General features: G+C 47.8%; 1 protein-coding gene across 8 annotated transcripts; it reads left to right on the top strand.

Annotated features, from left to right (window-relative positions):
• Nucleotides 1-612: 612 nt before the first annotated feature.
• Nucleotides 613-25,339, top strand: Apbb1 (amyloid beta precursor protein binding family B member 1). Of its 8 annotated transcripts, XM_047518140.1 has the most exons (16): nucleotides 613-693; nucleotides 1,335-1,493; nucleotides 8,476-9,207; nucleotides 15,288-15,478; nucleotides 15,581-15,637; nucleotides 15,722-15,807; nucleotides 15,917-15,980; nucleotides 16,411-16,560; nucleotides 16,933-17,060; nucleotides 17,160-17,165; nucleotides 17,460-17,574; nucleotides 17,721-17,805; nucleotides 18,080-18,163; nucleotides 24,292-24,407; nucleotides 24,509-24,685; nucleotides 24,768-25,339. In XM_047518140.1, exons 3-16 carry the CDS (start codon nucleotides 8,490-8,492, stop codon nucleotides 24,933-24,935), a joined length of 2,145 nt encoding a protein of 714 aa, XP_047374096.1. In that variant the 5' UTR covers nucleotides 613-693; nucleotides 1,335-1,493; nucleotides 8,476-8,489; the 3' UTR covers nucleotides 24,936-25,339. The 8 variants fall into 8 exon arrangements, with proteins under 8 accessions (XP_047374096.1, XP_047374090.1, XP_047374092.1 ...); XM_047518134.1 differs by lacking the exon at nucleotides 613-693 and having other exon boundaries at nucleotides 1,330-1,493; XM_047518137.1 differs by lacking the exon at nucleotides 613-693 and having other exon boundaries at nucleotides 1,333-1,493; nucleotides 15,303-15,478.
• The last annotated feature ends 80 nt before the right edge of the window (nucleotides 25,340-25,419 follow it).

Here is a 25,419-nt window from a genome sequence, read left to right on the forward strand (position 1 = left end):
CCTGTGAAGTTTTATCCATCTCTACTCTTACTACTATAGTGCAAATCATCATCATCATCCTGTGAAAGCCTCCCAAATATTCCAGAACCAAATTAAGCTCATATAAAGCCCTATACATCTCCTTTGAGATATTCATCACAATTTTTGTTACATGCTTAATGTCTCTTTCCTCCGTTAAATTTCAAGCTGTATGAGGGCAGAAACTCTTATTTCCTTTCTTTAGGTATTTTTAGTACCAAGGACAGTGCCTCATACATAATAATGATTTGTTGGAAGAGATGAATGAATGAATGAATGAATGGGAACACCTTTCTTCTCCTGAGTAACCTTACTCATTTTTTTCAAGGACTCAGATTAGAGGTCATCTCCTCCAGGTGGGTTGCAGTTAAATCTGATTCATGGATCCCCATGCCCTGGTTTGGGATCTGGTACATGGTTCACATATCACAGGTGAGTCAATTACAATAAACTAATAAGCTTTTGACCATGAATTGATAATTGTTGAAAGTAAGTGATGGGTATATGATTATACTGTTCTATTTTTGTATATATTTGAAAATTTTTATAATAAAAAGTTAAAATATTTATATTCACCTCAAGTCAAGTGACAACCTTGAAGCTTCTGGCGTGGGCAAGCCAGAGATGGTGGTGCTCATTGGGAATGGATGAAGTGGCAGCTGCATCCAGACTGAGGTGTGTGTGTGTGTGTGTGTGTGTGTGTGTATTGGGGAGGGTTCTTTTTCACCTTAGTGAAACTCCTTAGAAGACTAATAAGAGGAGACGATTTGGATATCTTTACTTTTAGATGCATCTCCAATCAGTTGTTCAGTATGTTAAAAGATTTGACAAATTAAACTTCAGCCTTAGGGGAGTAAGCCTTTAGAGAATTCTATTGGTAGCATTGCCCTTCGTTATCCTTGATGGTCTCTGGGTCAGTAATCTGATCACTGGAATCCGCAGTAAACATTGTGCCCCACCATTCCTTCCTTTATATTTTTCATTCAAATTCTCTTCCTTCTTGTGAATTTCTACTAGGAAGCAATTTACTCTTGACATTTGCGAGGCCTTGTGTCATAGCTTTATGTTCAGCAGCAGGAGTAGTTTGCAGTCTAATTTCACCACTGTGACTGCAGACAAGTCGCTTTACCTTTCTGAATCTCAGCATCTGTCTCTGAAAACTAAGTATTTAAAAATTGTGGCGACTGTACAGAGTTGATTTGACACAGGCTTAATGCACGCAAATGGTTGAACACAGAGCCCGGCACACTGTGAGCGGTCAATGAATACGAGCTATTATTATCACCAACGCGGTGTCCTCATTGCCTCCCCACCAGCACGTCAGGGAGTGTTGCCGCAAGAGCCAAGCAGGCTGCCTCCAGCGAGCCGCTCCCGGCAGCGCCGCGGCCCGGCACCGCCAGAGCCCCTCGGGCTCCATCCTCTCGGGTGCGTCGCCCTGCAGGAGTGCGGGGCCTCGGCCCTGCGGGGCGCGCAGGGTGAGTCTGTGGCATGGCAGGGGAGGGCGGTGCCGTGCTGGCCAGGGGTCCCAGGGGTCCCGGGAAACCCGGTGCAGCCTTGTCCGCTGGCCAAGGGGTCGTGGCCGGGGTGCTCACCGAGGGCCGCGCGTCTTGCAGGGTGGGGCCCCCAGGTAGCTGCAGCAAGTGCGCCCCAGAGGGGCTCGCGTGCCCGTGCCCGGCCCAAGATGGCGCCCCTCCCCCTCCCCCTCCCCCGCGCGCCTCCGCCGCTCGGGGCGCGGCCCCGCGGCCTGCGCGCTCCTGGGCGGGGGATGTTGTGATGGAGAAGCCGCGGCGCAGCCCGAGCCCCGCAGCCTGAGCCACCTCCGCCACCTGGGCCTGGGGCCTCGCCGCGCAGGTAGGAGCTGCCCCTGCCGGGGCCCAACCTCGGCGGCCGGATCCCGACCCCCAGCAGGAGACCCGCTCTGCAGTCCCCTTCCTCGTGGCGGCCCAGGTCTCCCGGCCAGGCCCCAGGCCCCCCAAGACGTGGGCGGCCCTCCCACTGGGCTTCTTCACACCACCCCCCGGTGTCCCTCTCAGGGTCTGCTTTGGTCCTCACACCACCCGCTCCCCTGATCTTTACCTCTTGCTCGTCGGGACAACTAGGGGGCAAGTGTAGGGGACGCGGAACGAGGGGCGGCGGGGGTGGGGTGGGGGAGGGGAGGTCTAGCGCTGGAAGGGGACGGGTGGGGTAGGAAGCAGGCCACAGGGATTCCTGCGGGAGTCCCAGGCCAGGGCTCTGTCCAGCCGCATTCTGTTGCCCTCAGCGACCGAGGGGTGTGCCCAGGGGCCGGCTGTGTCCCCAGTTCCGCCAGGAGGCCTAGCACTCTTAGGAACACTCATTAGGAGCAGTCTTCCCACCTTCAGTTCCGAGGTTGTTCCGTCCCTATTTTGAATCTGCCTGTGTGTCTGTTGCGTTTGAGCCCCTTCAGCTGTGGTTCCAGCTTTCCACCCTTCAAGCCAAAATCTTATCCGCACTTCCTAACTTCCCATTCATTCTTGAAACCACTCCACTCCATCCTGACACCCACTGAAACTGTCCATGCCAAGGTCACCTGAGATCTCCATGTAGCAAACTCTAGTGGACACTCTCCTGTGATCCCCCTTACCTCAGTGTTCAGTTGACTGTCAGTCCTCTCTCCTTGAAACATTTTCCTGTTTTCTCTCCTAAGCATTGTCTGCTGCTTCTCAATCTTCTTTGCTCTCTCCTCTCTTTTATGTTGATGAGGCTCTTGTTTCCATCCTGAGCTGTCTTCTCATTTTGCCCTTTCTCCCTGGGTATTTTATTTACTTCCAAAAGTTTCAAATGTCATGTATATGCTGATGAATCCCAGATTTATGTATCCGGTCCAGACTTCTCTCCTGAAATCCAGACTTATATCCCACTGTCCTTGACATCTCTTTTTGAAATTCTAATAGGAATTCCCAGCCTACAGATCCCAAGTTGATCCCTGTCTATCCTTTTTCTAACTCTGTTCTTCCTTCAGCTTTCAGAAATGATTCCTTTTCAGTCAGTTTCCAAGGCTAGAATCCTGGGCAACATTCTAGATTAACCTTTCTCCCTCATGCCTCTACATCTAATTTCACCAAATTTTGTCACATCCATTACCTAAATGCTTCTCAGATCCATTGTTCACTCCCTCCCCACTGTTCTTCCCACTGTTAAACTTAGTCTGGACTACCACCCTTTTTTCTTTGACAGCTCTAAGAGCAGGCTCTCTTGCTTACCTCACCTTAGCTATTCTCAACATAGCATCCAAAGTGAGCCTTTAAAAAAAAGCATATGACATTAACTCATTCAACAAATAGTATTTGAGCCCCTAATATATACCAGGCACTGTGTTAGGTTCTGAAGATATAATTATGGGCAAAATAGACTGGGTTTATGAAGTTGAAAATCTAGAATGGAAATCAAATAAGTATAATATTACAAATGTAATAAACACCACAAAGGAAAGAGGTATGGTGCTTTGAGAGCACATGAAAAAAGAAGCTAAGTTGCTTGGGGAATAAGGAGAGGGTCAAGAAAGGTTTCTCAGAGAATATGATGTTTGAACTAACAGATATGAAGGAGGTTCATTAGGCTAAGGGAGTAGAGATTGGGTTAAGAGAGTAAAGGAAGAAGCCCTCAGGCAGAAGGGAAATCATGCAGAAGGAGAGAGTTTGATGTCTTCATGGAATCCAAACCACTGAGACTGGAGAGGATAGTAACCAAAGCTGGGAGCATGAGGGATAAGGTGGGGACCAGGCTAAGCAGGATAGTTTAGGCCTTACTAAGAATTTTGATCTTAACATCTTTGACCTTGATGTACATTGTTGATGATAGTGAGGTACAGAGTAGATGAAGTCGACATTTTTCTCAGAAAATGATTAGTACTTGGGCATAGATTGAATATTGGGAATGAGAGAGAATATTGTATCTCAGATGATACCCCTACTTCTAATCTGCACAACAGAATGGATGGTCTTATCATGCCACCATCCCAGATCCTGAAAGAGAACCAGTTGGGGAAGAAACACAAGTAAGCATATTAGTTTGAGCCGCCTTTGAGATATTCAAGTGAAGTTGTTGAGTAGAAAGTTGATGTATATGTGTGAAGCTCAGATGAGGGGTCTGATATGGAGATGTAAATTTGGAAGGAACTGAAACCACAGGCATGAATGAATACCTGTACTGTAAATGGGATAAGAAAGAGAAAAGGGCAGAAGAATGAGCTGTGAGGAATTCCACCTGTAATGGCTGGTAGAGGAAGATTGCCAGCAAAGGAGTCTAAGAAGCCAACAAACAGTAACCAGAAGGTAGAAAGAAAACTGGGAAATGTAGAGTGTGGGAGCCACAAATGAAAGACGAGGAGTTCATGGGATCAAATGCTGCTGAGAGTACAACCAAGATGACCAAGTGTCCATTGGATTAAATGACATGGGGTCATGTTGACCTTGGTAGGAGCTGTTACTGAGTCGTTCTGGGAATGGAAGCTGCATTAACAGGGATAGGGGCTGAAGTTGGTAGTTGTATGTTTGAGGATGTTCCCCATCTAATGGCTTCCCTTTCCTCTGTAATTCGAAGAGCAGATCATCTTTGACAGGAGGGGGAGTTGAAAGGGGTGGTCCAAGGAGGGTTGTGCTCCAGGCTCAGACAGGCTTTCACTGATGCTGGGCTAGAGTAAGCCCCAGGCTCTGGTGGTGCTTTCTTCTTTCCCCATTACAATGCTCAATCATTTGTTCAGTAAATAGGAAGTGCATATTGGCACCAATGCTGTTACAGATACTGGCATGTCGCTGCATTGTAAGGAGTTGTTCGATGACTCTTTCCCCTAGGCTGAGCTCCTCCAGGGTAGGAACCATTTCTTTCTTATTCATCACTCTTCCCCATGCCTACCACCATGCAGCGAATCTAGTAAGCTATCAGGTTAGAAGACTCCTGACTCAGCAAGACTCAGTTTCTACCCCTGTGGTATAATATTAGCTTTTTCAGGCTTTGCGGCCACTCCTTTTAGTTCCTGCCCAGCTTCTTGCCTTGAACTAGAACCTGTTTGGCTCTTTCCATGCCTTGAGAGGCTCCAGGTGTCAAAGTGGGAGAGGAAAGGTTGAGTTGTGTTCCTTCTTGAAGAAATTAATCATTCGATCCCTTTTAAAAAATTTTTTTCCGAGATAGGGTCTCACTAAGTTGTTGAGTATCTTAAATCGCTGAAGCTGCCTTCAAATTTGCCTCCGCCTCCCAAGTTGCTGGAATTACAAGTGTGAGCCACCCTGCTTGGTTAGTTGGTCATCTTTTTGACCTCAAAAAGGGAGATGATGGTGGCTACACTGTCTGGGATGATGTCCAGGCTGTAGCATTTATAGCAGATCTTCCTCATTCTACTCCCAGTACTTTCTGCCCTAGTGACCAGATTGGCAGGACTGCCCTGAAGTCAACCTGGCTTTTCACTGTCTTAGCCTTGGAGAGCGTGTGCCCCTCTCAGAGCACAGTTCTCAGTGCTAAGCAGCTTGGTCCCAGCCTGACCTCTGAGAACCTGGCTCTGTTCACCATTGCTTCAGAGAAGGGCTTGTCAGCCCTCTGACTTTTTGTCAGAGTCATTGGGTCTTCCACCTACTAAAAGTTATGGAGATGCCACTGTTGAACAGTCTTAAGCCGGAAGGTAGGTTTAAGTGAATTTCTCCCCGCCCCCCTCTTGCTGGACCTCAGCCTTACTTGTCCAGGATTCCTGTCCCATCTTACTCTCCTCTCAGTGGTCCCTCCATCATTTGGCAGTACCTTCCCTAAGACTGCCTTGCTCATGCCTACCATGTGGGACCACACAGGCTTTCTTGGTATTGATTCCCAGCCAGTTTCAAGCTTCCTAGTTCCTGGTTCCTCCCACCCCATTGTCTGTGGCTTCCATCCTTCCTTTCCTTCCACATGATAGCTTGCTCTGGTAGACATACAGCACTCTCCTTGGTAATGGGAATGCAAAATTGAATAAGACATGGCCTCAGAGACTCTGATGCCATGTTTCACTGGGTGTTATGGTACACAAGGAGGGAATAATCACTGGAGGGTGGGGAGAGTACAGGAAAGTTTGTTTAGGAGCTGTTTTGAAATGAGCCAAGTTTTGAAATACAAGTAGAGGTTCTCACAGGGGAGACAGGATTCCAGGCTGAAAGAACAGTATAAACAAAGATCTAGGGCTTTGTCCGATGTGTGTGACACATTCCAGAATCTGCCACAGTGCATATGACTGAAGTATAAGGTATGTAGAAGGTAGGAAGGAGGAGGAGATCTGAGAGGTCATAGGGGTTGGCTCACAGGGACTCTCCAATATCCTGGTCATAAGCTCAGACATTATTTTAAAGGCAGTGGTGAGCCCTTTAATTTTTTAAACCAGAGAGTGACACAATCTGGTTTCCATTTTTGGAAGATTACTGTGGTTCTGGGTGAACGCAGAGCTATTTTTTTTCTTCCTTTATTCCAGTGACCATACGTTTCCTCATTGCCCAGGTGGAGTCACTTTGAGCAGATTAACAATTACATGTGAGGCAGACACATTGACAGAAACCTTTTTCCATTTATTCTATCATATATGCATAGCGTCACCACTAGGATCTGAGGAGCTAGAAACCATGGAAAGTGGAGCTGCGGCCTCAGGACCATGCACCACACCTAGTGATGGGGAAGCCTGGCTCAGGCAGTGTAACACTTGTTCTCAGCGCAGGAGGCAGGAAGTTTTGGGGCAGTGAGGAGTAGGGAAGAGCTCCTTAGTGGGAGAGCAGGGAGATAGGGAACTCCTAAGAAATTGAGAACGGGCTGTGGCTGAGCGGTAGAATGCTTGCCTGGCATGTGTGAGGCCCTGGGTTTGATCCTCAGCACTGCATATAAATAAATAAATAGAATAAAGGTCCATTGATAACTTAAAAAAAAATCTAAAAAATTGAGAACAAAACAGAAACAAAGAACTGTGGTGTGTGTTGGGATGGTCAATGAGGGGAAACTGGAGGAAGGGTTGGTTAGGAGGGGAGAACTCTGTGTGAGGCTGTTGCAAAAGGAGAGTGATAGGTGGGGTGGCTGAGGGAAGGATTGCAGTGAGGGCTTAGGATGAGGAAGAATTGGTGGGGGGAAGTGAGTTGGGAGATGGAGGGGATAGCGAGGGTCCTGGTGGGGCACATTTTATAGTAGGGGTCAGAGAAAGAGAATAGCAGAGCCATGGAAGGTCAGGGAGAATGAGAGGGTTCCATGGTGGGGATGTGATCTGTGAAGGGCTGGTGAGGAGGGCGTCTGAACAGGGCATCTGTTTTTGTAGAGTAGGAGATCCTCTCACCAACAAGCAGGTGGAGGTAGGTTGAAGCATCACCAGCCATTTCCGAGACACAGTGCCATAACCTAAGTGTTTTCTGACACTGGCAGAGGATATGCTAAAACGGGACCTGGAGAAGATGTGAGGCCAAATTCATACATTCATTCAACACATTTTAAGTGTCTTCCTTCTCTGTGCCAGGACTGTGCTAAGTACTAGGCATACTGTCTTTGTGTGGGTGGGAGCAAAAAAAAATCCTCTCCAACATGGAATTTAAATTAGGGTCAAAATTATTTATCATGAAATAAAATAAATACTAAATTAACCTAGGAGGAATGTGGGGTGCAGAGGAGGGGAGTGGTAGTCTGCAATTTTAAAATGAGTGCTTAGGGAAGGCCTCACTGAGGAGGTAACATCCGGGCAAAGACACGAAGGACTGGAGGGTCTAGATCCAAGGCTTCTATGGTGACCCAGGCATTGGTCATTTTAAGGGCTGTAAGGGGGGAACTGGTGTTCAAGGTTAGATACTTCATAGAATAGTCACCAAAATGTAATTTTGACTGGTCAAAGGAACCATGAATTGGAGCTCAAGACCCTTCCTCTGTGACCTGCCTTCCTGTGCCATGCTCTGAAGGTTAGCTCTATACTCATTTGCTCTTGTCCACCCAGTCCCGATTATAGGGAGGGCTTGGGAGCTGGTTGAGTTTATTTATAATGATTCAAACATCCTGGGGAGCTCACATTGATGGGGCTTGGGATAGCAGTGTGGCAGGAAGAAAGGGACACTAAGTGTCCAGTGTCCAAAACACATGAGCCAGTCCCATGCCAGCTGTGTCCCTGGCACAGTAAGCTCGGGTTGGATGAGCTGGGGGTAGGGATGCACAGAGAGCCATTGTGTGGAGGCTCTGTTGGTGGTAGTGAGGGCAGAGCAGGCGCTGACTGTGCTATCCCAGATGATCAGGGCTGGGGAATTTGGGGATGCAGTGGGCAGCACACCTGGTCCTGGCCTGTGATGGTGGTGATGGTACAGGGACGGAAGTTGAGCCCAGTCATTCTCATGGTATACAGAGCAGTGTGTGCTGGTTTACAGAGTGTGGGGAGATGAGAGTCAGGGCACAGGTGTGAGGCAGAAACAAGGATGTTGCTATTCTGCTATCAGCTGCTCAACATGGTCTCCCTTCCCCGCTCCACAGGATCTGCCAAGGCCATGTCTGTTCCATCATCATTGAGCCAGTCGGCCATTAATGCCAATAGCCACGGAGGCCCTGCACTGAGCCTACCCCTGCCCTTGCACGCTGCTCACAACCAGCTGCTCAACGCCAAGCTGCAGGCTACAGCTGTGGGACCCAAGGACCTGCGCAGTGCGATGGGGGAGGGTGGTGGGCCTGAGCCAGGCCCTGCCAATGCTAAATGGCTAAAGGAGGGCCAGAACCAGCTCCGGCGGGCTGCCACAGCCCACCGTGACCAGAACCGCAACGTGACCTTGACCCTGGCAGAAGAAGCCAACCAGGAGCCTGAAATGGCACCGTTAGGCCCCAAAGGCCTGATGCATCTATACTCTGAGCTGGAGCTCTCAGCCCACAATGCGGCCAATCGAGGGCTTCGAGGACCTGGCCTTATCATCAGCACCCAGGAGCAGGGGCCAGATGAAGGAGAGGAGAAGGCAGCAGGGGAGGCTGAGGAGGATGACGAAGATGAGGATGAAGATGAAGAGGAGGACTTGTCTTCTCCCCCAGGGCTGCCTGAACCCTTGGAGAGTGTGGAGGTCCCCCCTGGGCCCCAGACCCTAACAGATGGCCCCCGGGAACACAGCAAGAGTGCCAGTCTCCTATTTGGTATGCGGAACAGTGCAGCCAGTGATGAGGACTCAAGCTGGGCTACCTTATCCCAGGGAAGCCCCTCCTATGGCTCCCCAGAGGACACAGGTACCTTGTGGAATTTGATGTGGGAATGTGGGAGGGTTTGGGGAGGGGGCAGAGGTCAGGCTTCATAGAGGCCAGGGACAGCCCAGACATGAGTTACAGAGTCCATGTCCTCAGTCCACAGCAGGCCTTGCCCAGGTTGTCTCATCCAGAGAGTGCATAGACAGTTTGATACCTCTATCCATCACATGTTCCATGATGGATGGATCTATTTGTTATGCATTCCATCTTGGTTAATATATGGACTAGTCAGTTTATTGGATACTTACTAGGTACTGGGCACTTACTGGCCCTCTGCTCAGCGTTATCATATTTAATATTCACAATAATGCTCTGAGGTAGATACTGTTGTTATGCCCATATTACGAATGATGAAAAAGAAGCCTGCAAAAGTTGAGTAGCTTTTAGAAGATGACAGGGAGAACTGAGATCTAAACCTAGTCTGAATTTAGGCCTGATCTCTCAGTCCTATGTTACTCTGTCACCAGTGCACACAGCAGGATGCACTGAGGTGTGCTTGGCAGCCTGCTGCTTTAGCAGGGCAGATCTAGAGGGAGCAACTGGTACCTCCACATAGAAGTCTCTTTGGAAAGATTGGCAGTATTTTATGTTTATGATCCATGTGCCCTGTGCAGAGCACCATGATAGCCATTGCAACAATACAATTTTTCAGGAATAGTATATTGACCAAAAGTTGGGGAGCAAAGGAAGAATTAACCTATGCTTACACTTAAATTAGTTGACATTTGCTAATATTTCACAGAGATATGGACAGAGCTGAGGAATAAAGAGCAGATAAGAGACTATATCTGCAACCTAGAAATTCTGTGAATGGAGTAAAGATTAGTGGGGCTGGGAATGGTGGGCCATTTCTGTAATTCCAGTGACTTGGGAAGCTAAGGAAGGAGGATCACAAGTTTGAGGCCAGCCTCAGCAATTTAGCAATTGCTGTCTCAAAAAATAAGAGATTGGGTACATAACTCAGTGGTAAAGCACCCTTAGGTTCAATCTCTAGTACCCCCTCAAAAAAAGCGGTGGGGTATTGAGGATGTTGCAGAGCACCCCTGGTTTAATCCCTAGTATTGTTAAAAATCCCTAGTATTGTTAAAAAAAAAAAAAAAAAAAAAAAGTAGAAAGATTGAGGGGCTGGGAATGCAACTCAATGATAGAATGGTTGCCTGGTGTACATAAGGCCCCAGGTTTGATCCTCAGTGCTGTCAAAAAAAAAAAAAAAAAAAAAAAAAAAGAAAAAGAAAGAAAACACTTCCATCTTCACCAGGCAGTGGACTTAATACCCAGACCCCAAACTATGGAAACATGCAATTTGGATGAGCTTAGAGCACACCATTCCCTTATGAAAAGTCCGTCATGGATATTTTCAAGTAAATTCAAGAAACAAAGATAGTAGAGTAATGAGCCTGATTTACCCATGACCCAGTTTCAATAATTACTAATACATACTTAATCTTGCTACATCTATGTCCCCACCCACTTCTGGGTCCCAGCCTGTTATTTTGAACTTTCATTTGTAAATGCATTACATATGCATTTCTCCAAGAAAAAAAAACTCCTTAAAAAATACTACAATTTCAATATCCTATCTACAACATTTAAACAATTCCTAGTATCATCAAATGCTCAGGCAATGTTATTCTCCCAGTTGTCTAATAAATGTCCCTACCTTTTAGGAACTTCAGACTCTGAATCCAAATATGTCCACGGTTGATATGTCTCTTAAAGTTTCTTTTGATCTACAAGTTTCCATCATCTCTCTCCTTGTTTTTCAGGGTTTTTGTTTTTGTTTTTGTTTTTGTTTTTTAAACTAGAGAACCATGTTCTCTGATGTGGGGTTTCTGGATTTTTCAGACTCATTCCCTGTGGTGGTGTTTAGAATGTTCCTCTTCCCTTGGATTTCATGTAAATTAGTAGACAGTTTTAGAGCTTGGATCAGATTCAGATTTGAGGGTTTTTGTTTTGTTTCTGTAAGAACACTTTATAGGTGGCATTGACTATACCAAAAGCTTCTCTTTTTGTGAAGTTAGTAGCCTTTGATGGTCACTGATTCCACCCCACACCACCCTGCCTCCCCTACCTTTTTTTTCCAGCACTGGGAATTGAACCCAGGGGCACTCTACCACTGAACTACATCCCAGCCCTTTTTATTTTATATTTTGAGACAGGGTCTTGCAAAGTTGCTGAGGCTGACCTCCAATTTGTGATCCTCCAGCCTCAGCCTCTTGAGTATCTGGAATTAGAGTTATTAAAGGTGTGTACCATTGAGCCTGGTACCTCCAGCCCCTAAGAAGGAACAGCCTTTGTTTCACTCCAGCTGGTTATTTATAGGGTTGAGTATAGTAATGTATAGGGTTGAAACTGTAGTGTCAATGGAGCCAGTTCAAGGGAAACTGAAAATTAGATATTGATATAAAATATCCCAATCTCTAAACATTAGCAACTAATTCTGTTTTTTTCAAAATCACTATGTGGGCCACACAAAATCAATCTGAGGCTTTCATCAGTCTGCAGATAGTCTGAGGCTATCTGACTAATTAGAAAACCTAGGGAGTGAGTCTTGGTTAAATAGAGGCCTGGAGCTTAGTGGTTTCTGGATGATCATTGGTAGCTGCACTTAGGAGCCTCTGGGAGTTGTGGGGTAGGAGTGCTGAAGAACTGGGAAGGGCATGTGGGCAGGGGCAGCAATCTCAGCAAGTATGTGGGAGTGGCAAGAGAAGTCTTAAGGATCATGCCCTGGTGAGAGACTGTGGGTATTGAGGGTAGACGTGTGGGGCCAGTCCCAGAAGGGGCTGAGTCACTTCTTACTCTGGTGACTATCACTATGATCATGAGGACCACAGAGGTTTGAGCTCTTGTAGGAATGGGAGTAGGATTGAGCACAACTTATTTTCTCCTTTCCATCCTAGGATCTCCACAAAGTTGTTGATATGATGCCTAAATACAGGAATGAGTGAATTAAGTGAATAGATGATAAATGAATGAATGAACTTTACTCCCTATGTTGGGTTCATACCAGGTTCTGTACCTGGTCTAGTCCTAGATGCTGGGATGTGTACTACACAGGAAATGTGCATTCACAGTCCAGTGGGGAAACAGAAGTAGCTACGATCTGTATGATGATCTGCGATGATGGGGAGGTGTGGGAGGAATCCTTTACCTGCCTGTGTGTGTGGTGGGGGAGAGAAGAGTGGGTCAGTTTCAGGAAGTGACCTTTTACACTGATGTCTGAAGGTGGAGTGGATGATAGCGAGGTGAAGATTGAGAGGAGGGAGGCTGGGCTTGGGAAAATGAAAGATGTGTCCCAGAGAAATGGGGAGGCTGAAGAGTGGTCAGAGATAAGGCTGAGAGGCAGACACTGGCTCATAATAGCACATAAAACCTTTGGAGAAATTTGGATTTTATCCTGAAGGCAATGAGAAAATAATTACAAGTATTTCATTTAGAGTAATTTGATTGGTTTAGCTTCTCATAAGAATCATTCAGGCTGTAATGTGCAGCCCAGATTGGTGGAAACTAGATAGGAAAATGGAGACCAGTTATGAGGCTGTTGCAGTGATCCAGGTTAGAAGAAAAAAAAAAAAAAAAAAAAAAAAGCTAGTAATTTGGCCTGTGGTAGTGATGATGTGGGATGGAGAGAGGGGAGAGCATTAAGTGAATCACTGTATCCTGAGCAAATGAGTACACCTGGCTTTGCTACGAAGGTATTTGTGAATGGATGAAGAAAGGAAGGAATGAAACATGAATATTTGGATTCGTGCGTAAATGCCTGCATGAATTGATGCAGAAAAGTGTCCATTCTGGAATAAATGCATGTGTGTGGAAGCAAAGGCCCCTGTAGGCTGTGCTTGGAGGGAGATGTGCCAAGCTCCAGAAGGGCCTCCCAGATGGTCAAGGGGGGAGAAGCTGCCCTCCAGGACAAATCGGAAGGATGAAGCTCTTTGAAGCAGGAAGGCAAAGGCTGACAGGAATGGCAGATGGATTGATGTGTGTGACTCAGGAGATGGTGAACTGGACCCAGATTCCAGAAGTGTCTGACCCTCCATGAAATAGGCTGCCACTCTCGAGGGCAGGGGCTCCTGGTTGCTGGTGTTCCTGGAAGGTTTTAGCAGAAGAGCCCTGAGTGCAATGGAGGGTCTCTGGGGAAGAACTTGGATTTGATGAGTCTCAGCTGAGTGTCAGAGCCTGATGTGGGGATTGGAGAGATAGTGATGACTGCCTAGAAGGCAGCTAGATGGGCAAGAAGAGCCCCTCCTCACTGGATGTCTGTGGGCACGTCTCATTTGTAAGCTGAGGATGGTGAGGCACTTTGCTAAATAGCTCATGTCAGGTGTGCAAGCACCTTGGTGTAACCAGCCCCTCTGTGCCTTGTTGCCCAGCATCCTGGGTCTTGAGACTGCCTGTCCCTCAGTGCTGCCTCTTGGACCAGTCAGGATTCCTGGTTTCCCTGGTAACGGAAAGCACGTCAGCAGCCTGGGCGCTCCCAGCCGGTCCTGTGCTGCGGTTGCCGAGGAGACGCTGCAGCCTAGCTGGGCCCTAGCAGGTGAGGGGGGGTGGTGCTGGGAAGCCCCAAGCCCTGCCTCAAGCTTGCTAGGGTCCAGGCCCTCAAGGACCACCCTTAGGTTCAAACCGCTGGGCAGGTTCTAGGCAGGGGAAGGATCCCTGAGGGCCTTGAAGCCACACCCTATTTATGCTGAGAGCTATAGGCTCTGCAGGGCTCTAGGTGGCTGGGCTATTCCCCAGAGGCTGAGCCTCCTAGTGTTCCTAAGATTAGGCTTGACTGTGGCATTGAGGTGACTGCTGAAGAGTGGGATGGAGATTCAGGATTGGGGGAGAGAGGTCAGGGTCAGGAGGAAGAGGTGTAAGCAGGAAGGGCTAGGGTCTCATGAGACCCCCACTTCCTACTCCCATCCTCATCCCAAAGAGCTTCTCTAGTATGGTGGTCTTGGCCCCTCCCTAGTGAGCTCCAGGCGGGGGAGGATCTTGCCTGGCAGACGCTCTGCCCTGGTGAGAAGGGGGTGGGATGAGCTTTTCTCTGCAGCCCAGCACCAGGCTGTGAGCCCAGCTGGCAGGGCTGGAGGGGCTGTGAGGAGGGAGGGTGGAAGCAGGAGGGGCCAGGAATGAGCACCATGTTCTCCCAGGACTTCTTCCTGGCCATCATCCTTCAGGACAGCAGCCCAGGTGAGGGGCAGCATGGGGCTGGGCATGATGTGGGCTGGGGCTGGCAGAGAGAGCAGAGGTGGAGATATATGAGCTGGGTGCCAGGGATGGAGTGGTCTAGCTCTGCTGGTGAAGGAGGGGTGTATGTCACAGACGCATGGTATGTATGTATGTGCATAATGTATTTGCCTGCATCTACATGTGCCAGGGGTCATGGTATGGGTGTGATGGGGCCGGGGATTGACATGTATTGTGTGTCTGAATGGGCATCCCCCTATATGTGTGGTATCCACATATGTGTTGGGTTATGGTGGTGTGCCATCTGCACACCTGTGACAGGGGCTAGTATATATAGCTTTATTTGTACACACGTCTTCAGAAGTATATGGAGTTGGTGTGTGTGTGCCCCTGTGCACATATGTGCACCTGTATGTGATACCTGCCGTGTGTGCTGGCATTTTCTGTGTGTGGCATACCCTTGTGTTTGTGGCTACATAGGTATGTGGTAGGGCTTGTATATGTTATGTGTCTGTGTACACATGTATGTGTGCAGGAGCTGGTAGGTGTGTGCACCTTTGCGTACCCCAAAATATGGATATATATGATGTATGAGAGGTTAATTAGGGTCACCCACCCTCTCTCTCACTCCCATCCTTCTTTCCTTCCTGCTTTCTTCCTTCTCTCCATGTGGCCACAGTAGGCAGTAGCAGGGCCCAGGAGGAGACCTGAGCCATGTTCCCTGCTGGTGGTCCCCCATGAGGTGACTCAATACTAAAGGCTCTAGAAGGAAGCAGGAACCATGCTGTGCTGTGGCCCTTTCCCCACCACTTCATCTCAAGTGTGGGGTCTCAGGGAGGGGACTGAGCATAGGATCTGCTGTCTGTTTTTTGAGTGGACTGACCCTCACCAAGTCTCCCACCTGGCAGATTCCTTCTGGAACCCCAACGCCTTCGAGACGGATTCCGACCTGCCGGCTGGATGGATGAGGGTCCAGGACACCTCAGGGACCTACTATTGGCACATCCCAACAGGGACCACCCAGTGGGAACCCCCTGGACAGGGCTCCCCCTCACAGGGGAACAGTCCCCAAGAGGAGTCCCAGGTGAGGCTCAGTGGCCTATTGTTTCTTAACCAGGGATGGAGAGGGTGTGTGCTGCTAGAACAGGATGAAGCAACCACTCACTTCTCCCATCCCCTCTCCCAGCTCACCTGGACAGGCTTTGCCCATGGAGAAGGCTTTGAGGATGGAGAGTTTTGGAAGGTGGGTGAGGGGACCTGCTTCACCATGGAGGTAGCTGGAGAAGGTGCATCATTTTGGTTCTGATTCCTCAGTTTCTTTCCCAAGGATGAACCCAGTGAGGAGGCCCCAATGGAACTGGGATTGAAGGACCCTGAGGAGGGGACATTGCCCTTCCCAGCTCAGAGCCTCAGGTGAGTCACTGGACACAGTGGGCTAGCAGTGGGATGGATCTCTTTGGAAAGGGCCTTGGGATGACTCCATATATGGGGCACCATGTCAAGTGTTGCCATTTGCCTCCAGCCCAGAGCCACTGCCCCAAGAGGAGGAGAAGCTGCCTCCACGGAATGCCAACCCAGGAATCAAGGTTTGTTCCAGACTGGCACCCATTCTGCAGACTGGAACCCCTTGTGTGGTGTGCAGGTCAACCCTTCATGGAGTGCTGTGAGGGTATCTTTAGTCTTAGTGAAGCTTCCAGGTCCTGAGTTAGGAGTTCTTCCAGTCTTTAGCACAGAGCCACTTGTCTGAGCTGAAGGCTCATCAGTTTTTGATACAGCCAGCCCAGTGACCTGCCACAGACCCTTCCAGGCTAGTCTTAGATGCTTCCTTGTACCAGTAGGGGTCTCCTCTGAGCTTTTCCTCTTCTTGGCCACATCCTAGCTAAGGGGCTTCTCAGTCTTAGTTCAGAATGCCCTCCCACCTGCCAAGTTCTGAGTCAGGAAATTCTCTGTTCTGTGCCCAAGGCGTCTCCAGTTTCAGCTAAGACTTTCTACCCCAATCCCTTCTGTGTCTGGCAGTGTTTCGCAGTGCGTTCCCTAGGCTGGGTGGAGATGACTGAGGAGGAGCTGGCTCCAGGACGCAGCAGCGTGGCAGTCAACAATTGCATCCGTCAACTCTCCTACCACAAAAATAATCTGCATGACCCCATGTCTGGGGGCTGGGGCGAGGTGAGGGCCTGAACCAGGGAGTTGGTGGTGCTATGGGAGTGTGCAGGGAATGTGAGAGATGGGAGATCTTACCTGCCCAAGGAGGGACTGGGGGAGGGGTGTTGGGTCAGCCCAAGTAGCCCACCCGTGGGATGGATGAGTGACCTCAGCCTGAGACTGTGGGGAATGGTTGTCTAACAGCCCCAGGGATGATAAAGGAAGTCATGGGAGAGGGGACATGTGACCTCTATCAGAGTGAGGCCTGCAGGTGGGTGGTCTGACACCAAAGCAAGACCCTCCAGCTGTGGCTGATGTTGCCTGAACTGGAAGTGGCAGAAATCAGCTGTCTTCCCAGCTGGGATACCAATGAGTGTCTGCTTTTGGGGCCTGCAGGGAAAGGATCTGCTGCTGCAGCTGGAGGACGAGACACTAAAGCTGGTGGAACCTCAGACCCAGGCCCTACTACACGCCCAGCCCATTATCAGCATTCGAGTGTGGGGCGTTGGGCGGGACAGTGGAAGGTGGGAGCAAGGCCTGGGATTTGAGGGTGGGGTTCATCCATCAGTCCAAGTCCTCCTCCCTAACTCTGTTCTTTGCCTCTCTTGTGCTGCCGGACCCAGGGAGAGGTACTATACCTATCTGCCATGATCATCCCCCCTCCCACACCTGGATCAGACACCTTGAAGCACCCTAGCTCCCCTGTTCTGCCCTGCCCCTTCTTGCCCGCTGTGCTTAACCATTAAGCCCTTCCTCAGCATGCTTGCCTGTCTACCCTCCCTCCAGAAGGCAGCACCTTTAGGGCATCGTCCAAGGGCAGAAACTGGAGAAGCTGTGATGGGCAAGGAGGATGTGGGTGGGGTGGTGGTCAGGCTCAGCACTTGATGGCTCTGGGAGACACTGAGGTGCCCCTCCCCCAACAGGGACTTTGCCTACGTAGCTCGTGATAAGCTGACCCAGATGCTCAAGTGCCACGTGTTTCGCTGTGAGGCACCTGCCAAGAACATCGCCACCAGCCTGCATGAGATCTGCTCTAAGGCACGGCCCCCTCCACTCCCTGGACCAGCTGCCACCTTTGCTCTACAAGGGCGTGGGTGGAGTCACTGAAGGGGTGGGGGGTTCCAAGGCCATGAAGCTCTAATAGATACCCCGCCTCTCCTCCCGTCCATTCCTTCCTTCCTCAGATCATGGCGGAACGGCGCAATGCTAGATGCTTGGTAAATGGACTGTCTCTGGACCACTCTAAACTTGTGGATGTCCCTTTCCAAGGTTAGTATCACAGCCCCACCAGGTCCAGCTCAACTTTGTTGGCAAAGGTGGGGCAACCAAAGGAAGAGGTGTGAGCTCTCAGTCATGAGAGAAAAATGAGCACTTGGAGATTAAATACTTTGGATCACATAAGTGAAGGGACTTTGGTTAAGGAATCAGGGAGAAGAAGCGGAGGTGGGGTCTTGTCTGGGCAAATGCCCAGGTTATGTCCTGGTGTTGAAGACTAGGAGTAAGCAAGGTCTACCACCACAATTGACTCCTCTTCTTTTCCCAGTGGAATTCCCAGCACCTAAGAATGAATTGGTACAGAAGTTCCAAGTCTATTACCTGGGGAATGTGCCTGTTGCTAAACCTGTTGGTATGTATGTCCTTTCTACCCAGGGACCATCGTCCTGATCCCAGAGCTCTGTCCCTGCCCTCTGCCTTCCAGTACTTTTTCTAGTGGACCTTCCTTACACTTGGTGTCTCCCTGCCCTTCAGAATTCATCCCATCTCCCTGTAGCTCTGTCCTGACTGCACCCGGTGGCTTAACCTCTAGCAGCAGTCAGCATGCCTTCACTGAGCACCTGTCACGTAACCACTGCTGAGCCAGACAGAGAAGGATAGCCCACTCCCGCATTCTGTGCAAAAGCTTTGGTGGGTTTGGGGTACAGGTATTAGGTGACTGGAGTTACCAGGTAGCAGTCCAAAGATGGGTTTGGTGTTATAGCACCAGCTGTGGATCATGAGCATCCAGAGAAAGCAGTAAGCACCATTGACCCATGCTTTACTGTTTTCAGGCCCTTCCATTTTAGTTGTTGTTGGTACTGGGGATTGAACCTAGGGGCACTTTGCCACTGAGTTTTATCCCCAGACCTTTTTTTTTTTTTTTTTTAATTTTGAGACAGGGTCTCACTAAGTTGTTTAGGGCCTCACTAAGCTGCTGAAGCTGGCCTTGAGTTTGCAATCCTTCTGCCTCAGACTCCCAAGTCACTGGGATTATAGATGTGCACCACCACCCAGGTTTCAAGCTTTTCCATATTATGACATTTAATTTTTGATAATACTATGAAGTTGGGATCATGATTCATGCCTATTTCTAGATAAGGAACTGAGGAAACTATGCTTTTATGATACCTATATTTATTTGTTCATTCACTTAACAAATACCTTTGAAGTTAACCATGTGCCAGGCCCTGTATTAGGCACTGGGAGAACAATGAATATAGTCTTACCTTCATGGAGTGCAGGAGGTTACAGTGGAAATATCAATATGTGATTAACCAAATAATCACATAAATGCAAAGGTAATAATAAACTTAGTCATTAGAAAGAAAGTAGCAAGATGTAACAGGATTTTCATCTATTCTGGGGGATTAGAAGAAACTTCCCTGTGAAAGTAACATTTGAACTGAAGTAAATAGCATGAATAGAAACCCGTGTAGAAAAGTGGGATGGAGGTAGGTGCAGGATAGGGAAAGATCTTTCCAGAATGAACCACTGTGTGAGGGTCCAGAGTGGGAGACACTTTGGTACTTGGAAAACACTGAGAGAAGGCTAGCAGAGCAAGGCCAGGCTGAGAACTGGGCAGTGGTCGGGCAGTGAGGAACCTCAGAGACCAGGTGAAGGATTTGGTCTTCAGCCTAAAAGGCAGCAAGGAGCCATTTTTGTTAGTTTCCATTACTATCACAAAAACATGGGATACCAACTTATAAAGAGAAAAGACTTATTTTGGCTCATTTTCAGAGTTTCTAGCCTCTGATCAGTTGACTCCGTTACTTTTAGATCTATAGTGAAACAACACATCATGCAGGAGCATATGGCAGACTCACAAAATGGTCAGGAACAAAGGGTAAGGAAGAAGCCAAGGTCCTATCATCCTTTTAAAGGGCATGTCCCCAACCACCTACAGATCTCACAGTAGGCCTGCTTCTTAAAGATAACACAACCTTCTAATAGTGCTATAGGCTGAGGATCAACCTTCAACATATGGACCTTTGAGGGACACTTTCCAAACCATAACACCATTGAAAAAATTTCAGGAGGGTAATGGACATAAGTAGGTTTGCATTTTATAAAGCTCACTTTGTCTATACCATGAAGAAAGATGTTAAGCAGCTAGAGATGAGTGTAGGTAGCTCAGTTAGGACACTCTTGCAGTAGTTATAACTACTGATGGTAGAACTGAAGAGGAGCATGTGGGTTCAAGAGCTTCTTAGACAATTAAAATCGATAGACCTTGGAGACTGATTTTAGGAGTGAAAGACAGAAATATTAAGGATGACTATTGGCATCCTGGTTTAGGACCTGACTGGGTAGTGGTGCCATTCCCTAAAGGCAGCAAATGCTGGGAGAAGCCAGTTTTGGTGTGGAGATTGTGAATTCAGTTTTGGACATGCTGAGTTTGAGGTACCCTTGGCAAGGTTGAATTGGCAGCTTGATTCACAGGTCTGGAGCTGAGAGCAGAGATCTGAACTGGAGATAGTGTATCATGGGTTTGTAAAGGAATCAAAGTCACATGTGTGGAGTAGATCGACCCCAGAAGGTGGACAGCCTGAAATGAGAAGGGAAATAGACGAGGCCTAACCTTGGAGCCCTCCAACATTTAATGGATGGGTGGAAGAGGATGACTCTTCCAAGGATAGTGAGAGTAGGAGATAGGTGGGAGGGAAAAAGGAGACTGCTTCTTGGAGTGTCCTGTGTCAGGTGTCATGTGTCAAATGACACTGAGGAAGAACTAAACAAGTGCGGTGAATGAATAAACAGATGAAGGAATAAATGAGTAAGACTTGCCTCAGATTACCTACCGAGCCAAGAAATGGTAGTCCTAGAACCCAAACCCTGGTCATCTTTAAATCTCTGCTCTTTGCTTCAAACCATGCTGATTTTAATGACCAAAACCTTACTTTCAAAGAGGAAGCCCTTCTTTGAAAAGGTGGGGATTGGGGTTCTGAAGGAAAGCTTGGGTTTGCAGAGGAGTAGATATTCCAATTAGATTCACTACCAAAGACTTGGAGCTAGAGGTGAGCACAGCATGCTGAAGGAGCAGGAGGCTTGTGTCTCCTCCTCACCCTTAATTTCTAACCCCTTTTTGACTCTTCCAGTTATGAGCTGTTAGCCCTAGTCCCATATCGGGTCCCCCCCACTTCAATCTGTCACTTTACACAGCTCTGTAGGTCTGCTTTGGTTAAACTAGGCCTTTGGACAGGTAGTTTCTTAGCTCACTTCCTGCTTTCTCTATACTCCCCACCCCGCCTTTTTTTTTTTTTTTTGGTTACCAGAGATTGAACCGAGGGACGCTTAACATGACAGTAGAATGCACTTTGATACATCATATATAGTGAAGTATACTTTCTCATTCTTCTGGTTATACATGATGAGAATACCACCAGTCATATAGTTATATACATGGGGTAATAATGTCTGATTCATTCTACTATCCTTCATACCCCATCCCCCTCCCCTCCCTTTACTCCCCTCTACCTAATCCTAAAGTAACTCTATTCTTCCCTAGCCACCCCCCTGCATTGTGAATTAGCATTCGCACATCAGAGAAAATATTTGTCTTTTGGTTTTTGGGGACTGGCCTATTTCCCTTAGCATATTATTCTCCAGCTCCATCCATTTATCTGCAAATGCCATAATTTCAGTCTTCTTTAAGGCTGAATAATATTCCATCATAAACATATATACCACATCTTCTTTATCCATTCATCTGTTGCAGAACACCTAGGTTGGTTCCATAGTGTAACTATTGTGAATTGAATTGCTATAAACATTGACATGGCTGAGTTATGATAGTATGTTGACTTTAAAGTCCTTTGGGTATAAACCAAGAAATGTGATACCTGGGTCAAATGGTGGATCCATTCCAAGTTTTCTTAAGAATCTCCATACTACTTTCCATAGTGGTTGCACTAATTTGCAGTCCCACCAGCAATGTGTGAGTGTACCTTTTATCCTACATCCTCACCAACATTTATTATTGTTTCTATTCTTGATAATTGCCATTCTGACTGGGGTGAGATGAAATTTTAGAATAGTTTTTATTTGCATTTCTCTAATTACTATAGATGAACATTTTTTCATACATTTGTTGATTGATTATATTTCTTCCTCTGTGAAGTATCTGTTCAGTTCCTTAGCCCATTTATTAATTAGGATATTTGTTTTTTGGTGATCCCCAGCCCTTTATATTTTTTATTTTATAGACAGGGTTTCACTAAGTTGCTTAGAGCCTCAATAGCTTGCTGAGGCTGGCTTTGAACTTGTGATCCTCCTGTCTCAGCCTCCCTAGCGGCTGGGATTGCAGGCATGTGCCACCATGTCTGGCTATCTATACTCCCCTTTTAGCCTCCTTTTTAAATATTTCTCCTACTGAAGCTGCAATGGTCATTCATTAATGATTCATTCATTTAGCAAATGATTATTGAATACCTGATTTATGTCAGGTACTATTCTAGGTCTGGGCATACATTAATGAACAAAACTGAAAAAAAAAAAAAAAAAAACCAAAAAACCCTGTCTTCAGGTAGCTTACATTCTATAGAAGGGAAGATAGACAATAAAATAAGTAAAGTATATGGCATTTTAGAAGTCAACAACTATAAAAAAGTACAGCTGGATAAGAGAGATTGGGAGTATGAGTCTGATGGGGAGGGTGTAAGTTTTAGTCCTGAGTTGTTACTAAATCTGACAGCCTTTTTCTATACCACATTCTTTGCTTTTTAAATTTATGTATGTAGGTATGTACGTATGTATGTATGCTTGTCACTGGGGTTTGAACCAGTAGTGTTCTACCTCTGAGACATATCCCTAGCCCTTTTCACTTTCCATTTTTAGAGAGGGTCTTGCTAAGTTGCCCATGCAACTTAGCAATATTGAACTTGCAATATTCCTGCCTCAGCCTCCCAAGTGGCTGGGATTACAGGTGTTCATTATGGCACCCAGCCATTTCCTTGCTTTTGCCACTTCCCTGTCAATATGTCCCCGAAACTGAGACCAGGCTCCACTCCCAGTTATTTACAAATTCAGCAATTTGACCTTGATGTCCTTCGCACCTCTATAAACTTGGAGGATTCCCATTTCTTTGGCCTAAATTCATAGACATCACACCCCTCTGCCCTGTTTTGGGGGTTCCCTTACAGTATGACCTGGTATTTCTACTCCTACCTGTGTGGTCACCCTCCTGTGGCTTCCTGTGTTACTCGGTTTACCAGTGTGGTGTGTTTGCCCGTGCTGCCTTGAAGGTGACTTAGTCATGCATCTGGAATCCTTCAGCAGATGAATTCTGTGTTAGGACCGGGGATTTAGAGATGAATCAAACACGCTCTCTGCTCTTGAGATGGCCACAGTCCAGTTTTAAAAAGAGTTTCCAGCAGTTATAAGATATTGTAAGAATTGTCTTAGATTTGTCCTTTCCCTGTTCTGGAGAAGGCTTCCCAGCCAGGACCTGAAAGATGAGAATCTGGAATTCTCAGACAGCCAGTGCCACAAGGGCACTCCAAAGGCTTCTCCCTCAATCACTGTCTGTGTCCCATGAGGACATCCTCCTCTCTTGCTTTATATTCCCCATCTGCCTAGCAGGCCATTTGCCAAGATTAGATGTTAATAAATGCTATATAAATCATTTGAAGCTCAGAGAGCAGTAAAATTATGAGGCTTGACAGTTCAGATGAGGCCTGTTTTGGAAAGACTTGCACACTTGGGAGAGAAGTTTGACCTTGATTCAGCCAGAGGTAAGATGAGCAAGGCCAAGGTTGGAGGAGACTTTCACGGAAGACATTTATCCTTTGCTTTGTCTTCTGTTCAGAAAGCAGCCATGTGGTCTGCTCCCAATAGGAACTCAGAGGCACTAAAAGGGGCATGAACCACAGGGGCATGTACCTTTTGTGTTGACTCTTTATGAAGGTGTAGTAGATCAGTCAGTTCATTAATATAGCAGGGACTAGAACCCATGCCTCTACTGAGCTTTGTGCTCCTGTGTTGGTTCTTGCTGCATTCAAGCAAAAGTGGGATGCATGAATGGAAGTGTTTAAAAGTAGTTTCAGGTGAAGGAAAATATTGTGTTTTAATGGAAATATGACTTATTTAAAAGTCAGACATGTTGACCATCGAGAACATTATAGAAATTTTTGATCTGGGTGTGTTGGCACACACCTGTAACCCCAGCGACTCAGGAGGCTAAGGTAGGAGGATCACAAGTTCTGGGCCAGCCTCAGCAACTTAGCAAGACCCTAAACAATTTAGTGAGACGCTGTTTCAAATATAAAAAATAAAAAGGTCTGGGGATATGGCTTAGTGGTAAAGCACCCCTGGGTTAATCCTTGGTACCAAAAAAAAAAAAAAAAAAAAGTTTTAAGTGAACTAAGAAAGCCCTTCTTAAACGGGCTGGTGGAGTGGGGATGGAACAAGGACTCTGAGTTTGGTCAGAACTGAAGGCCAAGGGTAGAGCTGGGGTATTCTCACCCTGTCTTCAGTGGTGCTGTTTGTGTCCCTGTCTTCTAGGGGTAGACGTGATTAATGGGGCCCTGGAGTCAGTCCTGTCCTCCAGTACTCGTGAACAGTGGACCCCAAGTCATGTCAGTGTGGCCCCTGCTACACTAACCATCTTGCACCAGCAGGTAAAGAGCTGGGGTAGAAGGCCTGGTTGTGCCTTGCCAGGGGTGAGGGGAAGATCCTGAGTCTGAGGATGTTCCATTTTAACTGGGTTCCTTTCCTCCAGACAGAGGCAGTTCTAGGGGAGTGTCGGGTGCGCTTCCTCTCCTTCCTTGCTGTGGGCAGAGATGTCCACACTTTTGCATTCATCATGGCTGCCGGCCCAGCCTCCTTCTGCTGCCACATGTTCTGGTGCGAGCCCAACGCTGCCAGCCTCTCAGAGGCTGTACAGGCTGCGTGCATGGTAAGCAAGGGGGGTAGCAGGGTGGTGGTGGGACTTCACGTGGGACAGGTTGGAAAGTAAGTGCACGTCTGCCTCTCTGCAGCTCCGCTACCAGAAGTGTCTGGATGCGCGCTCCCAGACCTCCACCTCCTGCCTCCCAGCACCCCCTGCAGAGTCTGTTGCCAGACGTGTAGGTTGGACTGTCCGCAGGGGTGTTCAGTCGCTGTGGGGCTCCCTTAAGCCCAAACGTCTTGGGGCCCAGACCCCATGAAGATGCCCCCCTCCTCCCTCTACCTGCTCATGTTGGGCCCCAGGGAACTCATGGGTGTGGGGCAGAAAGGGGCCCTGAATGCTGTTCTTGAGGTCTCAGGTCCCCCAAACTGCCCTTTTCAGTACCTGGGTTCCCTGCCTAAGGGCTGGGGAGGGAAGAGATCTAATCCCTTCAAGGAAATAACACTGGATAAGACAAGAGGAGCAGGAAGCGAGACCAGTCCCGGGCTCTCCATCCCCAGTGTTTGAGGTGGAACAGGAAGAACTGGTCCAGGCCAGGCCCCATCCTCATAAGGCCCAGCAGGGCAGAAGGAGGGGACTGGTCCAGGCATGGGTCCCCTCTCCCCTGTTCTGTGGGCACCTCCGCTGTACTGATATCACTAATAAAGTCTGTCTGCGCTGCTATGTGCCTCCCTATGCCTGACACATCATCACCTCCTTTATCAATCTGCTACAGTCTTATTCTCAAGGTCCCCTTGTCCTGC

The sequence above is a fragment of the Sciurus carolinensis genome, chromosome 11, assembly GCF_902686445.1.
Source record: "Sciurus carolinensis chromosome 11, mSciCar1.2, whole genome shotgun sequence".
NCBI classification, from domain to species: Eukaryota; Metazoa; Chordata; class Mammalia; order Rodentia; family Sciuridae; genus Sciurus; species Sciurus carolinensis.